General features: G+C 41.4%; 1 protein-coding gene across 3 annotated transcripts in view; it reads right to left on the bottom strand.

The window, feature by feature from the left end:
- Positions 1 to 17,645, bottom strand: part of LOC149451743 (poly [ADP-ribose] polymerase tankyrase-2) — a 94,767-nt gene that overhangs the window by 55,665 nt on the left and 21,457 nt on the right. For 2 of the 3 annotated variants that reach the window (XM_089690343.1, XM_089690342.1), the window contains exons 2-9: positions 15,428 to 15,652; positions 6,900 to 6,995; positions 6,230 to 6,266; positions 5,880 to 5,955; positions 5,527 to 5,621; positions 4,819 to 4,885; positions 3,276 to 3,462; positions 2,995 to 3,024 (exon numbers count right to left, since the gene is read on the bottom strand). In XM_089690343.1, coding sequence (XP_089546469.1) covers positions 2,995 to 3,024; positions 3,276 to 3,462; positions 4,819 to 4,885; positions 5,527 to 5,621; positions 5,880 to 5,955; positions 6,230 to 6,266; positions 6,900 to 6,995; positions 15,428 to 15,652 — 813 coding nt within the window. The remainder of the gene's footprint in view (positions 1 to 2,994; positions 3,025 to 3,275; positions 3,463 to 4,818; positions 4,886 to 5,526; positions 5,622 to 5,879; positions 5,956 to 6,229; positions 6,267 to 6,899; positions 6,996 to 15,427; positions 15,653 to 17,645) is intronic. The other variant, XM_089690344.1, reaches the window with a different exon arrangement.

The raw sequence follows: 17,645 nt of genomic DNA, 5'->3' as shown, positions 1-17,645 counted from the left end.
GCAATATTGATTTTATTTATACGTGTACCTAATCTTTGTGCTTATAAATTCCATTTGTAGTACCTCTGTTTCTTCTAACTAGTCAGTTGAACAACAAACTGAAATCTTTTAGGGGGGAGTAAAAATAAAAAACTAAAATAATTTGTGCAAACCCTTAAAACTAATACTTTGTTGAAGCAGCTTTTGATTTTATTCCAGCACTCAGTCTTTTTGGGTATGAGCCTATCAGCATGGCACATCTTGATTTAGCAGTATTTGCCCACTCTTCCTTGCAAAAACATTCCAAATCTGTCAGATTGCGAGGGAATCTCCTGTGCAAAGCCCTCTTCAGATCACCACACAGATCTTCCATTGGATTCAGATCTGATCTCTGGCTGGGCCATTCAAAAACTTTAATCTTCTTCTCATGAAGCCATTCCTTTGTTGATTTGGATGTATGCTTTGGGTCGTTGTCATGCTGAAAGATGAAGTTCCTCTTCATGTTCAGCTTTCTAGCAGAAGCCTGAAGGTTTTGTGCCAATATTGACTGGTATTTGGAACTGTTCATAATTCCCTCTACCTTGACTAAGGACCCAGTTCCAGCTGAAGAAAAACAGCCCCAAAGCATGATGCTGCCACCACCATGCTTCACTGTGGGTATGATGGTGTTCTGGTGATGTGCAGCGTTTTTGCGCCAAATATATCTTTTGAAATTATGGCCAAAAAGGTCAAACTTGGTTTCATCAGACCATTTTCAATCTTTTGGGAGACTTCAGATGGGTTTTTGCAAAATTTAGCTGGGCTTGGATGTTTTTCTCTGTCTCTTGCCACTCTACCCCTTACCCAGACATATGAAGAATACGGGACATTGCTGTCTATTGTACCACACAGCCAGTACTTGGCAGATATTCCCGCAGCCCCTTTTATGTTGCTGTAGGCCTCCCAGACCAGGTGTGTACTGACTCCTATTTAACATGATTCTGAATGTGATTGCTTAATTCTGAACACAGCTACATCCCCAGTTATAAGAGGGTGTTCACACTTATGCAACCACATTTTAGTTTATGCTTACTCCCCCCCCCCCCCCAACCCCTAAAAGATTTCAGTTTGTTTTTGAACCGATTTGTACTGTTTATAGGTCACATTAGTTTGAAAAAGTTCTGAAATGATTTATCTTTGTCTAATTTTTTTACATCACAGAAACTTGACATTTTAACAGGGGTGTGTAGACTTTTTATATACACACACACCAATTAGTAGATTCACCCCCGCAAGCAACTATATCTATATTTTACTGCAGTCATCCATACTTACTTCTGTTAGAAACTGCTGAGGAAATCTCAGCGGCAAAAAAACATTTAAAAAAAAAAAAAAAAAAGCTCAGACCTGACAGACCAGCATTGAGAAAGGGGTGCAATAGGCCAAGACCAGTATGTGACACTATCATGAAGAAAGCAGATCCTTTGTATGCATTAAGCAAACACAGCCAACCTTAAATACATATGGAACTATACCTACATACAGAAACAAAGTATGTAAATATTACAGTGTATCTAAGGTCAAAATGTTAATTTGGATATTCATTTCCATGTTCTATTTCAATTATTTCTAGCCTTCTATTAATCTGAAAGATTCCCACACATTTACTCCCTTCTGTGACACATTTGTCCAGCGAGTAGGTACTGCTGGGTCACACATTTCACAGAACTTGCAGTAAAATATGGGAAGCTCACTGAAATAGTCACACAGTGAAAATGGGATAACTCCAGAATGAAAAATTTTAAAAACCCAAACAAAAAAACCCCCAAAATTACCACTTGCCCTCCTGAGGATTTATCCCCCTTCCTGACCAGGCCATTATTTGCATTATGGCACTGATACATTAACTGACAATTGCGTAGTCATGCAAAGCTGCACCCAAATGAAATTGACATCCATTTTTTTCCACGAATTGAGCTCTTTTTCTGTGGTATTTGATCGCCTGTGTTTTTAATTTTTTTTATTAGAAAAAAAAAAAAAAAAGTCTTAAATTTAGGCCAAAATATATTCTGCTACGGCTTTGCTTAAAAAAAAAAAAAATTTCCAATATGTGTATATTGGTTTACGTGAAAGTTATAGCGCTTACAAATGGTGGTATGTATACTGGGATTTGTTTCTTTTACTATTAATGACGGCGATCAGAGATTTATAGCGGGACTGCGGCGAACATTCTAACACTGCAGGGAACTGACTTGGTGTCACTGACATCCCCAGTGACACCAATACAGTGATCAGTGCTAAAAAAAAAAAAAAAAAAAAAAAAAGCACTGACACTACTAATGGCACTGGGCAGGAAAAAGGTTCACATGAGGGGTGATCAAAGGGTTAACTGTGTGCTGGGTGTGTTTTACTGTGGGGTAGTGTCTGTGTGCTTCACTGTAAGCACACTTTGGATGGCTGTGTGCCCGAGCTGACAGGGAGAACTGTTAGTAAACAAAATCGGTAATCAATGGGTGCAGGCGACTAATCACTATCCGGGCCCTGGTGATTGATAGCCGCAGTCGCGAATGGCGAAGAGGGTAGGGCGCGCGTCCCCTACCCAGAAAAGCAAAATCATGTATATATACACGTGATTTTGCGCACCTAGTTGGGAAGAGGTTAAAAAGCTTGAAGCTACGCACAGGTTTAATCTATTTGGACCTTACAGGAACTTTCCTAAAAACATAGAACAAATCAAACTGCCTTTTGGGACACGTACACTGCGAAAAAGGAAATATAACAGATTCCCTACTTGTGCATACATCAAATCAGAAAATAGATCAGATTCAGTTAACATCGCACACTACCAAATTGTTGAATCTAGACACATAATAAACCAAGTTATTACTATATAGAATATACTAGATGACAAATGCTACACCACCATGACACGTAAGGGAACACCACCTAAGCTGGCATTTGAAAAGAAAAAAACAAAAAAAAAAACAAAAACATCCTTAGATGGTTCTACTGCCACAGTAGAAACACAACAGATACCTGGCAAAGAGAAATTTTCCAGCTGGCAGGCTGTAGACACAAGGATTAATCATTCATATTTCCAGTTGTTATACTCCTTTATGTTTAAATTACATCACAAATGTATTTGCATTTTTGCATAAAGAAAAAAAATAAAAGATAAAATTACACTGATGATAATGAACAGCAATAGACAGTCTTTGTGTGTGTCATCACTGACAACTACTAATAACGTTACCGATGCAATAGAATTATCTGGGGGCAAATTTTAGGAATTGGTCACAAATAAAAACAAAACTTACATGCTAATTGTTCCTTAAGCTGTGGTGTTGGGGCCAGATCTACTGCACTCTTGTTATGGCAGTTGAGCATGTTGGGATCTGCTCCATAACTAAGCAAGAGGGAGCATACCTCAACACGATTCTTAGATGCTGCTTCATGGAGAGGGGTGAATTGCCAGAGATCCATTGCATTGACGCAGGCACCATGCTGAAAAAAAACATTGTACCGTAATAATCCATTATGATCAAATCCTAACTAGAAAGGATACATGTTTCAAAGGTTATACAAAAAGAAAAAAAAAAATTCAACTTGATTTTAAAACAAAACTACATATGTGTTTAATATTCATATATACATAAAGCACCCAATGCACACTGACAGATGCTCTGAGCACACACAATACACCAGTGCGCATGTCGGTGACTGGCACACAACTGTCTCTTCCCATTCATCTCAATGGGTGGCTGTACACAGTGACAGAAGGTCCCAAAGGAGGCATTACACAGGCTCTGCACACTGAACGGCTTCGGTACAACAGTGTGCACAAAGCCCAATGATTCTCCCCTCACCATTTTGGTAATCACTACTCAGGATATGTACAAACACACAAAATACCAAACGTTCAATTAAAACATTAAAAATAGCAATGTCAAGAGTCTAACTTGTATGGTTAAGTAAAGAAACAAAGGCCTGAAATACTTACCTCTCCTGGAGAACACACTACCTCAAGGCTCTCTGCTTTGCTGGTCAAGGAACCAAACTAGTTTTCCTATTAACGTCTACCTTTAAAATAGCCTTAAAGGGTGTCCAAAGCCAAAATGTTTATATTAGTTGTGAAGAGGGGTTAGCACCCATGTCAGGTTTCTATTGCGGTCTGTGGGCCCAACATGGGGATGACCGCCATTTGTCCTGGGGATCACATTACTGGTAATAAAGTGAGGGCCAACAAAACAGGAATGGTGGGGGAATGTTCCAATGGGACAAATGTTACAGTGACAACAATCTAAGACATTGTTCTTCACAATGGAGAAATTATCTCGCTTCCTGCTGTCTCGAAAGGAAGTGAAATCTCCCTAATGGGAAACAGATGGTGGGAACCTCCCCACCCCCCCAAAAAAAATATTAATAAAAACAAAAAAACAAAACACAATCTTACAAGGGTCTTCAACATTCCCTTCTCTACCAAAACAAACAAAAAAAACAAGGTTTAGCTTTAGTTAAAAATGGTAAAAGGCCTAGTTCACTTTTGTGGCTACTGTATATTTCATGTCACATCCACCTATATTTTAGGGTGTAACATGAAAATCTTCAATGCCCCCCTCCCCTCCATTTATCTGAATCAAGCATTTCCCTGCAATATTACCTTTTTTTCTGTGCAGCTGTGTGAGGTCCTGCACTGCAAATGTGGACTATGCCATTAAGTTTACATTTAATTATATATCCATTCTATCACTTCTCCAGTATGAGTATGTCAGTAACTAGTGTAAGAGCATAAACATGCAAAACCTGTGGTTAACTGTTCACTGTAATCCAGCATAATAGACAAACTAAAGACGCAATTACCTTTACAAGCAACTCTGTTACTTCGTAGTGGCCATATGAGCACGCATTGTGAAGTGGCACCAAATCACTAAAAGAATAGGAAAAAAAAACAAAACACCTGAGCAACAATGTTGGCTGTGGCTGAAAGCTCCGTCAACACGAGGAAAAGAAGTCATCAGAACTTTTCACATAACAGCTGTTATAACTATGCGTCAGTGTCCTGCGGGCAGTGGATAGCCCAAAAGGGGCATGCACTATTTTTGTGACACAGCCCAAAAGGAACAACAGGGCATTGCCGTGTGTTGGGGTACACTGCAGGTGTGTTGGGTGCCATTAAAAATGAATGGTACAGCATAATGCGAATTACTGTAGTGCAAAAGAGTGAGCCCGGCCTTTATGCTGTGGTTTAAAGTACACACATTACTAGATAGGTACTGCATATAACAGAGCTGAGAGTGGAGAATATAAGTATATTTGTACTAGAGATGGTTACAACTGGGAAGCACATGAACAGCTGAGAGTTTTCTCTAATTAATAAGCAAATGGGGATGTTCAACCATGTAGCAAAAATCATTGCAAATTAAACAAGCAGAATGCAAAAGGAAAGTCCACAGATATTTTCCATAAACACGCCTGACTAGATCAAAGCAGCAATACATTAACAAGAACCTCTTGATGCTGCAGTGCCCTTATAACAAGAATTGGCTGAAAGGATGTGTGTTGCCATACCCTTTATCCTTGGCATGAACATCTGCTCCCTGCTGAAGTAACAGCTGTACAACTTTGACACGGTTATAGCCTGCAGCTAAGTGAAGAGGGGTTGACTGCAGATATAGAAAAGAATACTATTAAGACACAAAACACCAAATGCAAAAGGCTTAGTCTTTGGGTAAATAAAGTCTATTATTAAATACGGTTATGTAAAAAAACTATGTACAAAAGGTAACACAAACTTTAATCTCCATGAGCCTTTATTAATTAGTGAATATTTTAACTTTACCATGGGAGTTTAGAAATGGTAGACAAGGCAGCTCACAAAACACAAGTTGTAGAAGGTACCATTACAGCAAACTGAAGGTTACCTTTCTTCCATCACTTGCATGGGAGTTAACATTAAGTGGCGTGAGCAATGCCATCATCTTTTCTTCATTTCCACTCCTGTGTGAAAAAAAATGTCCAAAATTAATTTCGTATGCACCCTTCACCATCTTTCACAAAAGTAGTCCATTAAACAGTTCTGCTGGATTAAAAAAATGGCATGGATCAATTCCTGGATACACTGGGTGTCAGACTTCAAGGTTTAATACTGCAGGTACATCAAAAATCAAGAATGCTATTTTGCCTGTAGACTAATTTTTTTGAATAAAATACACACCTATAGAGAGAATAAAACATCATATATTTTCATGACATTTTATGTAAGCATACATACCGAGCACTTTCCAAAAGTTCATCCTTTTTGTATTCCCCTGCAGAGACAAATGGTTTTAATTTCACAGTCTTTTAGGACAACTGTCAAACATACTATAATAAAAAGGGATCGCATAGTGCATTTTCAGTGAGTGCATATTCTGAGTTACTATTGCAGTGCATACATTAAAGAATGGCAATCTTTCATTGTGACCTATGTCGCTATTCTTCCACATTTTTGTTATATTAAAATATACAGTTTGTAGATTAGCCCCCAGAGGTAGAACAGATCAACACTACAATCAAGCAAGCTCACTGATTAGCAGTTGTTGAGATAAGATATCAGGTCACATGGGGAGTGCATGGTTTTTAATGCACTGAATGATTCAGACCTGCCCTGTGAGAAGGATCAGTAAAAGTAGAAGCATGTGGTGTATGAAAGTATAACCCATATACACAAACAGGGTTTTTAAAACAAGTCTTTTTGTACCAGGCAAAACCATTTTACAATCACAGTAAATACAACAAAACAAAAATACAGATTAGGTTACAGAGTAATTTTAAAATGACAAATGTACAATCACCTCTCACAGGCAATGAATTGCATACACACATCTATTTTCTAGCCAGAAATATATAAAACATGCTGCACACAACAAAAGAAAAAAACAATTAATAAAAACCTTCATTACCTGTCAGCACTGCTTTAGCCGACGGATCAGACAAATCCAAAGCTGTCCGGTTGTCTGTGTTACGAATAGTTGGATCTGCACCATGCTGAAGTAGAACTTTAAAAACAGGAGAGACACTTATTGTATGATTTACATAATCACTCCTTCAAACCAGCAGTTCATAACCTTGTTCAAGATCGAAAGCACTTGCCCCATTGTCTACGTCATACAAATGGCTCTTTCATTGCAACTTTTTTTGTCTTTTTCATTTAAAAAGTAGTTCAACAATCCTAAAACAAATTTTAACAAAAGCCTATATTTTAAAACATTTTCATATAAGAAGGGTGACGGCAAAAGCGGATAGCAGGTGGCCTCCTAACCAAATTGGTCCATAACTGTAGCATGACCTCTATAACTGAGGAGTCTATACCAGGGGTCTCCAAACTATTCAAAGGGCCGATTTACTGTCCTTCAGCCTTTAGGGGGGCCACACTGTGGGTGTCGGTGACAGATCGGTGCCCCACTGTGGGCATCGGTAAAGGAATGGTGCCCCAAGGGCCAGATAAAGGCTAGCAAGGGGCTGCATCCAGTCCTCGGGTCGTTGTTTGGAGACCACTGGTCTATACACACACACTTTGCAAATAGTTTTTCATAAAATTTGGGCAAAAATGTATTTTGCTACATTTCAAAAAATAAGTGTATATTATTTATTCTGTGTGAAATGTAAGTCTAATATAAATATATACAAGCACACACACACATATATAGTGCATTCATAAAGTATTCAAACCTCCTTCGTTTTTCCACATTTCTTATGTTGCAATCTGATACAGGATGGACAACTCTGTGAATGTCCTAGAGTGGTCGAGCCAGAGCCCTGACTTGAACCCTATTAGACATCGCTGGAGAGACCTGAAAATGGCTGTCCATCGAGGGTCCCCATCCAACCTGACTGAGCTTCAGAAGGTTAGCAAAGAATGGCTGAAAATCCCCCAATCCAGGTGTGCAAAGCTTGTCATGTCATACCCAAAAAAGACTAGAGGCTGTAATTGCTTCCAAAAGGTATTTCAAAAAAAGTACTAATTAAAGGCTCTGAATACTTGAAGTATAGTCAAAGCTATTTTGGCTGTACTTCTCTTACAGATCACAGGAGTGGTTTCTTTTCAAAACTAGCAGCTAAAGCCCACTGATGGCGGATATCACAGAGCCGTTTTAGGCTCTGAAAAGATCCCAATTTTATGGTTGGGTACTGAGTGTATATTAATGTACACTGCTCAAAAAAAATGAAAGGAACACTTTTTAATCAGAGTATAGCATCAAGTCAATTAAACTCCTGGGATATTGATCTGGCCAGTTAAGTAGCAGAGGGGGTTGTTAATCAGTTTCAGCTGCTTTGGTGTTAATGAAATTAACAACAGATGCACTAGATGGGCAACAATGAGACAAGCCCCAAAACAGAAATGTTTTACAGGTAGAGGCCACTGACATTTTTTTCCCTACTCCGTTTGTTTTTCACTAGTTTTGCATTTGGCTAGGGTCAGTGTCACTACTGGTAGCATGAGGCGATACCTGGATCCTACAGAGGTTGCACAGGCAATCCAACTCCTTCAGGATAGCACAGTTACTCTAGGAGAGCTGAAAAGGACCGTAGAAGGACATTAACCCATCAGCAGGACTGGTATCTGCTCCTCTGTGCAAGGAAGAACACGATGAGCACTGCCAGAGCCCTACAAAATGACCTCCAGTAGGCCACTGGTGTGAATGTCTCTGACCAAAGACAGGCTTCATGAATATGGCCAGAGGGCCCGACATCCTCTAGTGGGTCCTGTGCTTACTGCACGGCACCATAGAGCTCGATTGGCATTTGTCACTGAACACCAGAATTGACAGGTCTGCCAGTGGTACCCTGTGCTTTTCTCATATGAGAGCAGGTTCACCCTGAGCACATGTGACAGACGTGAAAGGGTCTGGAGAAGCCGTGTAGAACGTTATGCTGCCTTTAACATCGTTCAGCATGACCATTTTGATGGTGGGTCAGTGGTGGTCTGGGGAGGCATATCCATATAATGCATTAATGAAATGAGCATGGAAATGTGGTTTAGACGTACTTTGATTGATAAAAGACACTCATTATGCTGAACAAGATTGCGGTTCATAAGAAGCGTCAGCTGCTGTGAAACATGCCTTAGAAAAAGAAGCTTTTTGAAGACATACAATCAAGAGTAGTTGACCTGCACAAGGCTGGAAAGGGATGAAAAGCAATCTCAAAGTGTTTGGGCATTCATGAGTCAACAAAGTGTCCATAAATGGAGAAAGTTTAGTACTGTACTGTGGCTACTCTTCCTAGAAGTGGACACCCAGTCAAAATGACTCCCAAGGTACAGCGCAGAATCCTCAATGAGGTAAAGAAAAACCCACGAGTAACAGCTAAAGGCTTGAAGTCATCACGAACTGGTAAAGATCCTTGTTCATGAGTCAACCATGCAGAAGTATTTGAACAGGCACGGTGTCCATGGCAGATCACCATGGAGGAAGCCGCTGCTCAAAAAAAAAAAAAAAAAAACCTTAGTTAGACTTACCTTTAACAGTATTTCTAGGTACCTTTCAGAACAGCACCTGGAGAAAGCATAGTTCCACCCACTTTCCCAGGAAACACACCGATACCACACTTTAAAAAGGCAGGATACTTCCACCAGTGTCTCAGTTGTAGAACAGTACCTCAAGTCATGCTGGAAAATAGAACACAGGACAAAACACCAAACAATAAGGGTGGGTAATAGATGCCGTCCTGAAAGCCTCAGAGAAATACCATTAATTGGCAAGTCTAAGGTTTTCCCCATTCATCTTTTAGGACAGCACCTGGAGATGCTAAAGGAGTACTTGCCCTAGGGCAGGACAACAGCTTGCAGGATCTTCCTGCTAAACCACTGCTGTGAAGTGGACTAAACCACTGCTGTCAAGTGGACAACAAATCCATCCTAAAGTGCCGGAAGAATATAGAAAAGCTTGACCACGTAGCTGCCTTGCAAATTTCCTCTGGCAAATCATCAGCCCTTTCTACCCAGTATGTTGCCGACACAAAGTTTGAATGAGCTGCAATACTCACAGGGGCCTCCAGCCCAGAAGTTGCATAGGTTTCCTAATGGCCAAAATATAAAGTGATTAACCGCACTAATGGTAAAACAAATATTGTGTGAACTTTGGCTGTAAACATGCTGGGTTATATTTTCCATAACATATACCGTATATACTCGAGTATAAGCCGACCCGATTATAAGCCGAGGTACCTAATTTTACCACAAAAAACTGGGAAAAACTATTGACTCGAGTATAAGCCGAGGGTGGGAATCATTGGTATCAGTGGGAGGAATAGTGCCCCATCATTGGTGTCAGTGGGAGGAATAGTGCCCCATCATTGGTGTCAGTGGGAGGAATAGTGCCCCATCATTGGTATCACTGGGAGGAATAGTGCCCCATCATTGGTATCACTGGGAGGAATAGTGCCCCATCATTGGTATCACTTGGAGGAATAGTGCCCCATCATTGGTATCACTGGGAGGAATAGTGCCCCATCATTGGTATCACTGGGAGGAATAGTGCCCCATCATTGGTATCACTGGGAGGAATAGTGCCCCATCATTGGTATCACTGGGAGGAATAGTGCCCCATCATTGGTATCACTTGGAGGAATAGTGCCCCATCATTGGTATCACTGGGAGGAATAGTGCCCCATCATTGGTATCACTGGGAGGAATAGTGCCCCATCATTGGTGTCAGTGGGAGGAATAATGCCCCATCATTAGTATCAGTGGGAGGAATAGTGCCCCATCATTGGTGTCAGTGGGAGGAATAGTGCCCCATCGTTGGTGTCAGTGGGAGGAATAATGCCCCATCATTAGTATCAGTGACACCAATGATGCGGCACTATTCCTCCCACTGACACTTGCTGACCCCTGTTGCAGTATGGTGCTGCTGCAGCCAGCATATGTGGTTGCAGCAGCACCTCTGCACTGCACACTTACCTGTCAGCTGTCCTTCACTCCGGCCTCTCCCTCACTCGATTTTCGCGGCTCCGCTTCCTCGTCAGTGATTGGCCGCCTGTGTACCTTTCCTGAGCTACAGTTCTGGCGGCCAATCACCGGTGAGGAGGCGGAACCGAGCGGCAGGAGTGAGGGAGTGGCCGGAGTGACGGAAGGAGCAGCGCTTCCTGGATGGATCATCGTGGGAGCCAGGTAAGAGACAGCAGCCCTCTGCCCACCCCTGTACGTGCCCCCCTTGACGGAGCCTCGCGCCCCCCCTGCAGACGTTGACTCGAGTATAAGCCGAGGGGGGCGTTTTTCAGCACAAAAAATGTGCTGAAAAACTCGGCTTATACTCGAGTATATACGGTAACTAACTAGTAAAAAAAGAATGTGCTGTGCTTAAAAAAAAAAATATAAACAAAACACCACCATGCTAGATAACAGTGTAAAGAAAGTCCAGGTTACAACTCACAAAGATCGCAATGTATAAAATGTCCATTAAAAAAATTACATATTCCAATTGAAAGCAAAAAAGTGTATCCCCCATCAGTGAGTCAACTTCTACCACAAATATTTCACGTGAGGCTTACCAGAGCTGCATGACTTATGCAATTCAGATTATAGAAAAGTCATGTATGGTGCATGTTATTATAGAGATTAACTACAATGGCACAGTTTTAGCCATCTTCCCAGGGTACTTTTAGGAGCCTTGAATCCCTTCTAAACTCCAGAAAAAAAAACCGGCCTTCCTAAAGTTCTTTGAGACTTCCAACTAATGGACCAAACATCTTTTGATGTCCAGGGTATGAAAACACCTCTTCCTCTGGACATGAAAAGCAAAAGGTTGGAAGAATAAACTTCCTGTGTCCAATGAAATGAGAAAGAAACCTTTAGGAGGAAGCCTGGATTGGTTCTGAGACCGATGCAATCTGGAAATATCACTACTAAGGGTTCAAAAATAGACAAATCCTGGAGCTTGACAATCTACGAGCCGAAGTGACAGCCACTAAAAGTATTGTCTTTAAAGTCGGATGTCTTAATGAAGCTTCTTCCAAGGGCTCAACAGGTTCCTTAGTAAGCCCCTTACGGCACTAGTCTGGACCTGGCCAGGGCCTTCAAGAACCTAATGATTAAAAGGATCCTGTGAAAAAGTCCTTTCGAGAAAAACAGCTAGTGCTGCTACTTGGGTTAAAGTGTTAGTTGCTAAGCCTCTCCATTCCATCATAGAGAAATTCCAGAACAGAAATAATATCTTTAAGAACACAGATGCAGACCATGAATTGTAGCACTTCCAAGTCTTGAAATTAATAGTTCTTGTAATCATCTTCCTGCTAGCTAGCAAAGTTAAAACAGGTTTACTAGACAACCCCTTCCTGCTTAGCATTTTTTCCCTTAGAAGCCAGGCTGACAACCTGAAGTAACACCCTCTCGGATGAAACCGAGGCCTCTGAACTATAAGATCCTCCCTTAACATTAACATCCAAGGAGCTTCCAATGACAGATTCAGAAGAGTTGAGAACCATGGCCTCTTGGGCCAAAAAGAGGGTTCAGAGAATCAAGTCTGTAGATTTTTCCCAAGATCTGAGGACTAGAGGAATCAACTGGAAAGGCATAACACAAATGGTATTCCCAGGGATGAAACAGCGCATCCAGAACCACATCTGATCTTCTCTGTAAAGAGAAAGTAAATCAGAACTTTAACTTGCAAACATGTCAATCTGCAGAATTCCTCAACTGTGTGCAAGAATTTAAACATTTTCCTTGCTCAGGCTCCACTGACTCCAGCACCCTTCTGCTCAAGAAGTCGGCTATATGATTTTGGCTCACCTTCAGATGGATCTCCACTGGAAAGGACAAACTCCAAGGATAATAATGCTAGGGCTAAGAGCCCCGCTGCTGGTGCCCCCTTGTTTTGAAACTTAAGCTACTGTTGTAATATTGTCTAAGAGTACCTAGACTTTATGACCCTGGATGGACTGCTGGAAGGCTAAAAGACCTAAATGAACTGCTTTTAGCTCTCTCCAATTGGAAGATCTCCTGGCCTGTTTTGACCAAGAAACCTGAGCTATCTGACCTTCGAGATGGGCATCCCATCCCCAAGCACTTGAGTTGGTAGTTAGCCTTTTGGCTGGCAAGAAAACCTACAACAAGCTCCTTGACAGATTCACCTGATTTCGCCACCACCTCAGCACCTTCTTAATAAAGCTTGCTAGACTTTTCCAATGTTTCCCAGTGATTCCAACTTCGGAGAATGCAGTTGAAGGGGTCGAGAGTGGAGATGGGCCCCTTGTACTGCTGGCATGGAAGCCATAAGTAGGCCTAGAGTCGACATGGCTGTTCAAACTGACACTGAAAGATTGGTCTGAATCTGGTCTAAGGCAAGCTAAAACTTCTTTATTTTCTCCTCTGGAAGAAAAATCTTTTCCTGAACTAAATCGATGGTGTAACCCAAGAATCGTACTACCTGGGCATGAATCAGATTTGATTTTTCCAAGTTTAGAAGCCAATCCAAACTTCCCAGGTGCTCCTGCATGTTCTGTAAATTTGCCGTTAGCCGCTCTCTGGAAGTATGGTACGATTAAAATCCCTTCTATTCTCAGGGACCCCAAGGCTCCTGCCATCTCTTTGGTGAAGACTCTTGGAGCCAAGGATAATATGCAGGGGAAAGAGCCTTGAATTGTAGATGCGACACCTTTCCAGCCCTCCCTGCTCTTAATACATTGCTATAACCTCCCACCTGCTCTTGTAAAAGACATTACCAGGGAATTCTCACAGAAATTCAAAAGTTGTGTTACAAAACCTGCTTGAGGGCACCTCATGAAAACGCCAAGCTGTAGCCGTGATCAATAGAATTTCTCATAATATACTGGATGTCATGCTCTCCCATTGCGAAAGGAAGGACTGAAGTCTTCCCCCCAAAGGGAAGACACCTTCACTGACCTTTGGAGGGCTGCTCTTAAGGTCTGAACAGAACCCTTCCCATTTACCCTTATGAGGATTCCAGGCATTTTCCTGGGCTGAATCCTTAGAACACTGGGTCTGCTTAAAAGCACAAAAATTACATTAACCACAGGTGGCTTCTTTTTCTTTTTAGCAGAAAACCCGCTTTCTGGTCTGGACCAAATAAAAGGTCTCCAGAAAAAGGGATGCCGCAAAGTTTAATTTTATAAACCAAATCCCCTGACCATGTTTCTGACCACAGGGCCCTATGGGCCAAATTAACTAGGGCTGAAGATCAGATTATACAGTATATATATTTTCTTTCCTGCATTTTTTTAAAAAGTGTGAAAAAAATGCCATTATCAAAAGCCTCGCTATGCCTTTCAGAAAATACATTGAGTGTTCGCTTTCCAAAATTGGGGTAATTTTGTGGATATGTGCATGGACTTTTTTTTTTTAAAACACAACTTTGACAGTTATTCAGATATTTTTAACACATCACAGGCATACTTAGAATTACATCACACCTAAAAACACATTCTGGTATTGCGCCCCAAGAATGGGGATAGCACATATATCAGACATCCATATAGCCAAGTCACAAAGTGGCCCAAAATCCAAGCAGCACCTTTATGCATTCAAGGGGTATAAGTTACACATTGGGTGGGGAGAGATACTGCAGATGCAGCAGTCTGGGGTGTAAACATTCGGCGTCTGCAATACCATACCAGGGATTATACACCTGTCACTTGATCGTAACCCATTCAAGTAAATGGGGGTGCTTGTGCAGAGTCCAAGGGGTTAAAGAAGGCAACAATGCCTCCTAACTGCCTTTCCAATCCTCTCTCAAGAGCAAACTGAGCAAGGCCTTTTGGCGACACTGGGATTGGTGGCGATTGGGGACATTGAGGGGTGTTAGGTAAAACCTCATTATTGAAGCAGTTTTCCACCCCAAGCTCTCATTTCAGTTGCAGAGGCAATGGCCAGGGGTGTACACATGCCATGACTGCAATGCTTTGCAGCTGTGGCAGGAATTATACCCAGTCACTTTATAAACAATGGCCAGATAGGAAGCAGTTAACTGCATAACACAGTGCCCTGGGATTCACAATTCCTAGGAAACTCTGTAAGCACTAGGTTTGATTTTCAGTGCTGGCGATAGTCTCCTAATTTTAAAATTTAGTGAAAGCCCCTTTCTTGAAAGGATTCACGTTATTAAACCCAGAGGGCAGATGTACAGTATGTTATATTCTTGCACTGCTCAAGGATATCTCATTGGTGTTTCAGTTTTCTGGATGTTAGGCAATATTTTAGAAACATGTAAATACCCTGAGCTGTAAAACCTAGTTCTTTTCATTAACCCCATAAAATAAACAAACTGTTCTGCTAAAGAGAAATGTGTAGGAACAAAGGTTTCCACCCACAAAACAGGAGAAACATCATACATTTGCCATAGTCTTTTGCATATCTTTAAAATGTGAATTTCAAAATAAACGTAACTATATTTCAAATGTAAATGCATACACTATAAGAAAAGTACACAGGTATTCAAATGTGTGCCATTACATAATCACAAGATATGCCTACCTATGCAGACATCTATTTTGCCCTTTATAGCGGCTTCATGGAGAGGAGTATAATTCCAATTGTCACGGGCATTAGGGTCAGCGCCATGTCTCAGCAGGAGATTGACAACTTCAGCATGACCAAAGGAGCAGGCATTGTGTAGAGGGATGAGGCCACCATCGTCACGAGCATGGACATTCACACCAGTCTGCAGTAAATATTCCACAACATCCTTACGGCCAAATCCTTAAAAAGAAAATAATACGGCTTTAAAATTTGAACAGAAGAGACCAGCAGTGTATGGGGGCTTTTTTGCTTCCTCAGGGATTTTAGCAAATCGGACACACACTTTAAAGCGCTATTAAGCCGAAAGCCAAAAATTAACACACTGCAGTTTACCAATCCTTAGGCTTAGTGGCTGCATTCATTTTTTATTTTATATTTATTAAAAGGTACTTAGATAGCGCTGACAATTTAAGCAGCACTTTACATACAGTAGATTATACATTCACATCAGTCCCTAACCCTCAAGGAGCTTACAATCTAAGGTTCCTAACACACATTCATAAGGCCAATTTACCTACCAGCATGTCTTTGGAGTGTAGGAGGAAACCGGAATACCTGGAGGAAACCCACACAGGCACAGGAGTGCTAACCACTTAGCCACTGTGCTGTCAATTTTTTTAGGCAGTCCACCCCCACCCTGTTTCCACCTGGTGATCTGGGCAGTACCAAACCTCCAGTATTAGTGAGCTTTCACTCTGGATGGAAAAAAGGGGCACAGACAGCAGCACTGAAACTGGGGGAAGAAGGGGTACAGTAAGATGTGCTAGCAGATTTAGATATACTAACAAATTATAGCCAAACTCCAGCTCACATTGCAGTTATACAAAAAGAGCAACATTTTTTCTGGTATAAAGGTTTTACAATAATAAATAAGCTGATCATTGTATGCACCCCTGTCAGTGGTAAATGGTTTGTCTCAACCCTATAATACACTGGAGAGCTTGTTCTGTTGAAAAGTGGCAGACTTACTGGCTAGATCACCAGATGAAAATAGAAGAAAGCAAGCCTAAAAAAGAAAACTAATGCAGTAATCACAACTAAGACTTGGTAAGCTGCAATATAATAAATGTTTGCTTTTGGGTTTACCAAAAGTAATTTCACTGCATCTGAGCACCACAAACTAAACGCTGGTTAATTCATTTTTAATATTCAAAATTAACACAGGAGGATGTGCTTAGCTTAGAAAACCCCTCCTCAAGACTCATTGGATTTATGATATTTGCCTAGGCATGAAAACCAGGATGTCATTTTAGAATTGTAAAAAAAAAAAAAAAACTTTAAACAGGTAAATATGATATACTTTCCTTAGTATTTACCAATGCTAGCAGCATAAGGATTACCATGATACTAAAAAAACAAAAAAAGAAACCCACTGCTCTGTGCAGTGGGTTTTGTACAGAGCAGGCCAAATCTTCCTCTTCTCTGGTCCCCCACCGGCGCTCTTGGCCCCTCCCTCCTGTCGGTGGCCCCCACAGCAAGAAGCTTAGCTATGGGGCAGCCAAGCAGGAGTGCTCCAGAGCATCGGCTGCGTGTGTGTCCATTCTCACACAGAGCCCCAGCTCAGCCCCACCCCCTCCCCCCTCCTGACTGCCTCACTGGCTGTGACAGACAGCAGTGGGAGCCATCGGCCTCAGCCAATCAAGAGTGTGTCCCTGGAGAACCGAGGCTCTCATGTACACCGCTGGATGGGGCTTAAGTAAGTATTAGGTTGCCTGGGGGCTCCCATGTGGCACATACATACATACATATATATACACACATATATATATATATATATATATATATACATACACATATACACACATATATACATACATATATACACACACACACACACATTTTTTTTTATATCACACACACACGGGTGCCATGATTTGATCCCCAAGGGATCAATCATCCGCTTTAGGCCAGTGGTGTTCAATCTAAATTGGATGATCTATCCCTGTCCTATCAGGGATCTTCCTGTACCAGTGTATGCAGTTAAAAAGATGTTGTGTCTGTAGCAGACATGGAATTAAGTGTAACATCTGCTTTTTTTGTCCCTCCTGACCTGGCCAACCTGGTCTCTGCCTGAAGGACTGCTTCTGTCGCTACCACACACTAGTGGAGTATTAGTATAGGGTACAGCATGGCACAGTTCAGGGCACATATTTAAACAGGGTCTTGAAAGTCG

The sequence above is a fragment of the Staurois parvus genome, unplaced genomic scaffold (genome assembly GCF_062004578.1).
Source record: "Staurois parvus isolate SC_StPar_1 unplaced genomic scaffold, SC_StPar_1.0 ptg000525l, whole genome shotgun sequence".
NCBI classification, from domain to species: Eukaryota; Metazoa; Chordata; class Amphibia; order Anura; family Ranidae; genus Staurois; species Staurois parvus.
The sequence above is the reverse complement of the archived record's forward strand: the minus strand, read 5'-3'. Positions and strand labels throughout refer to the sequence as shown.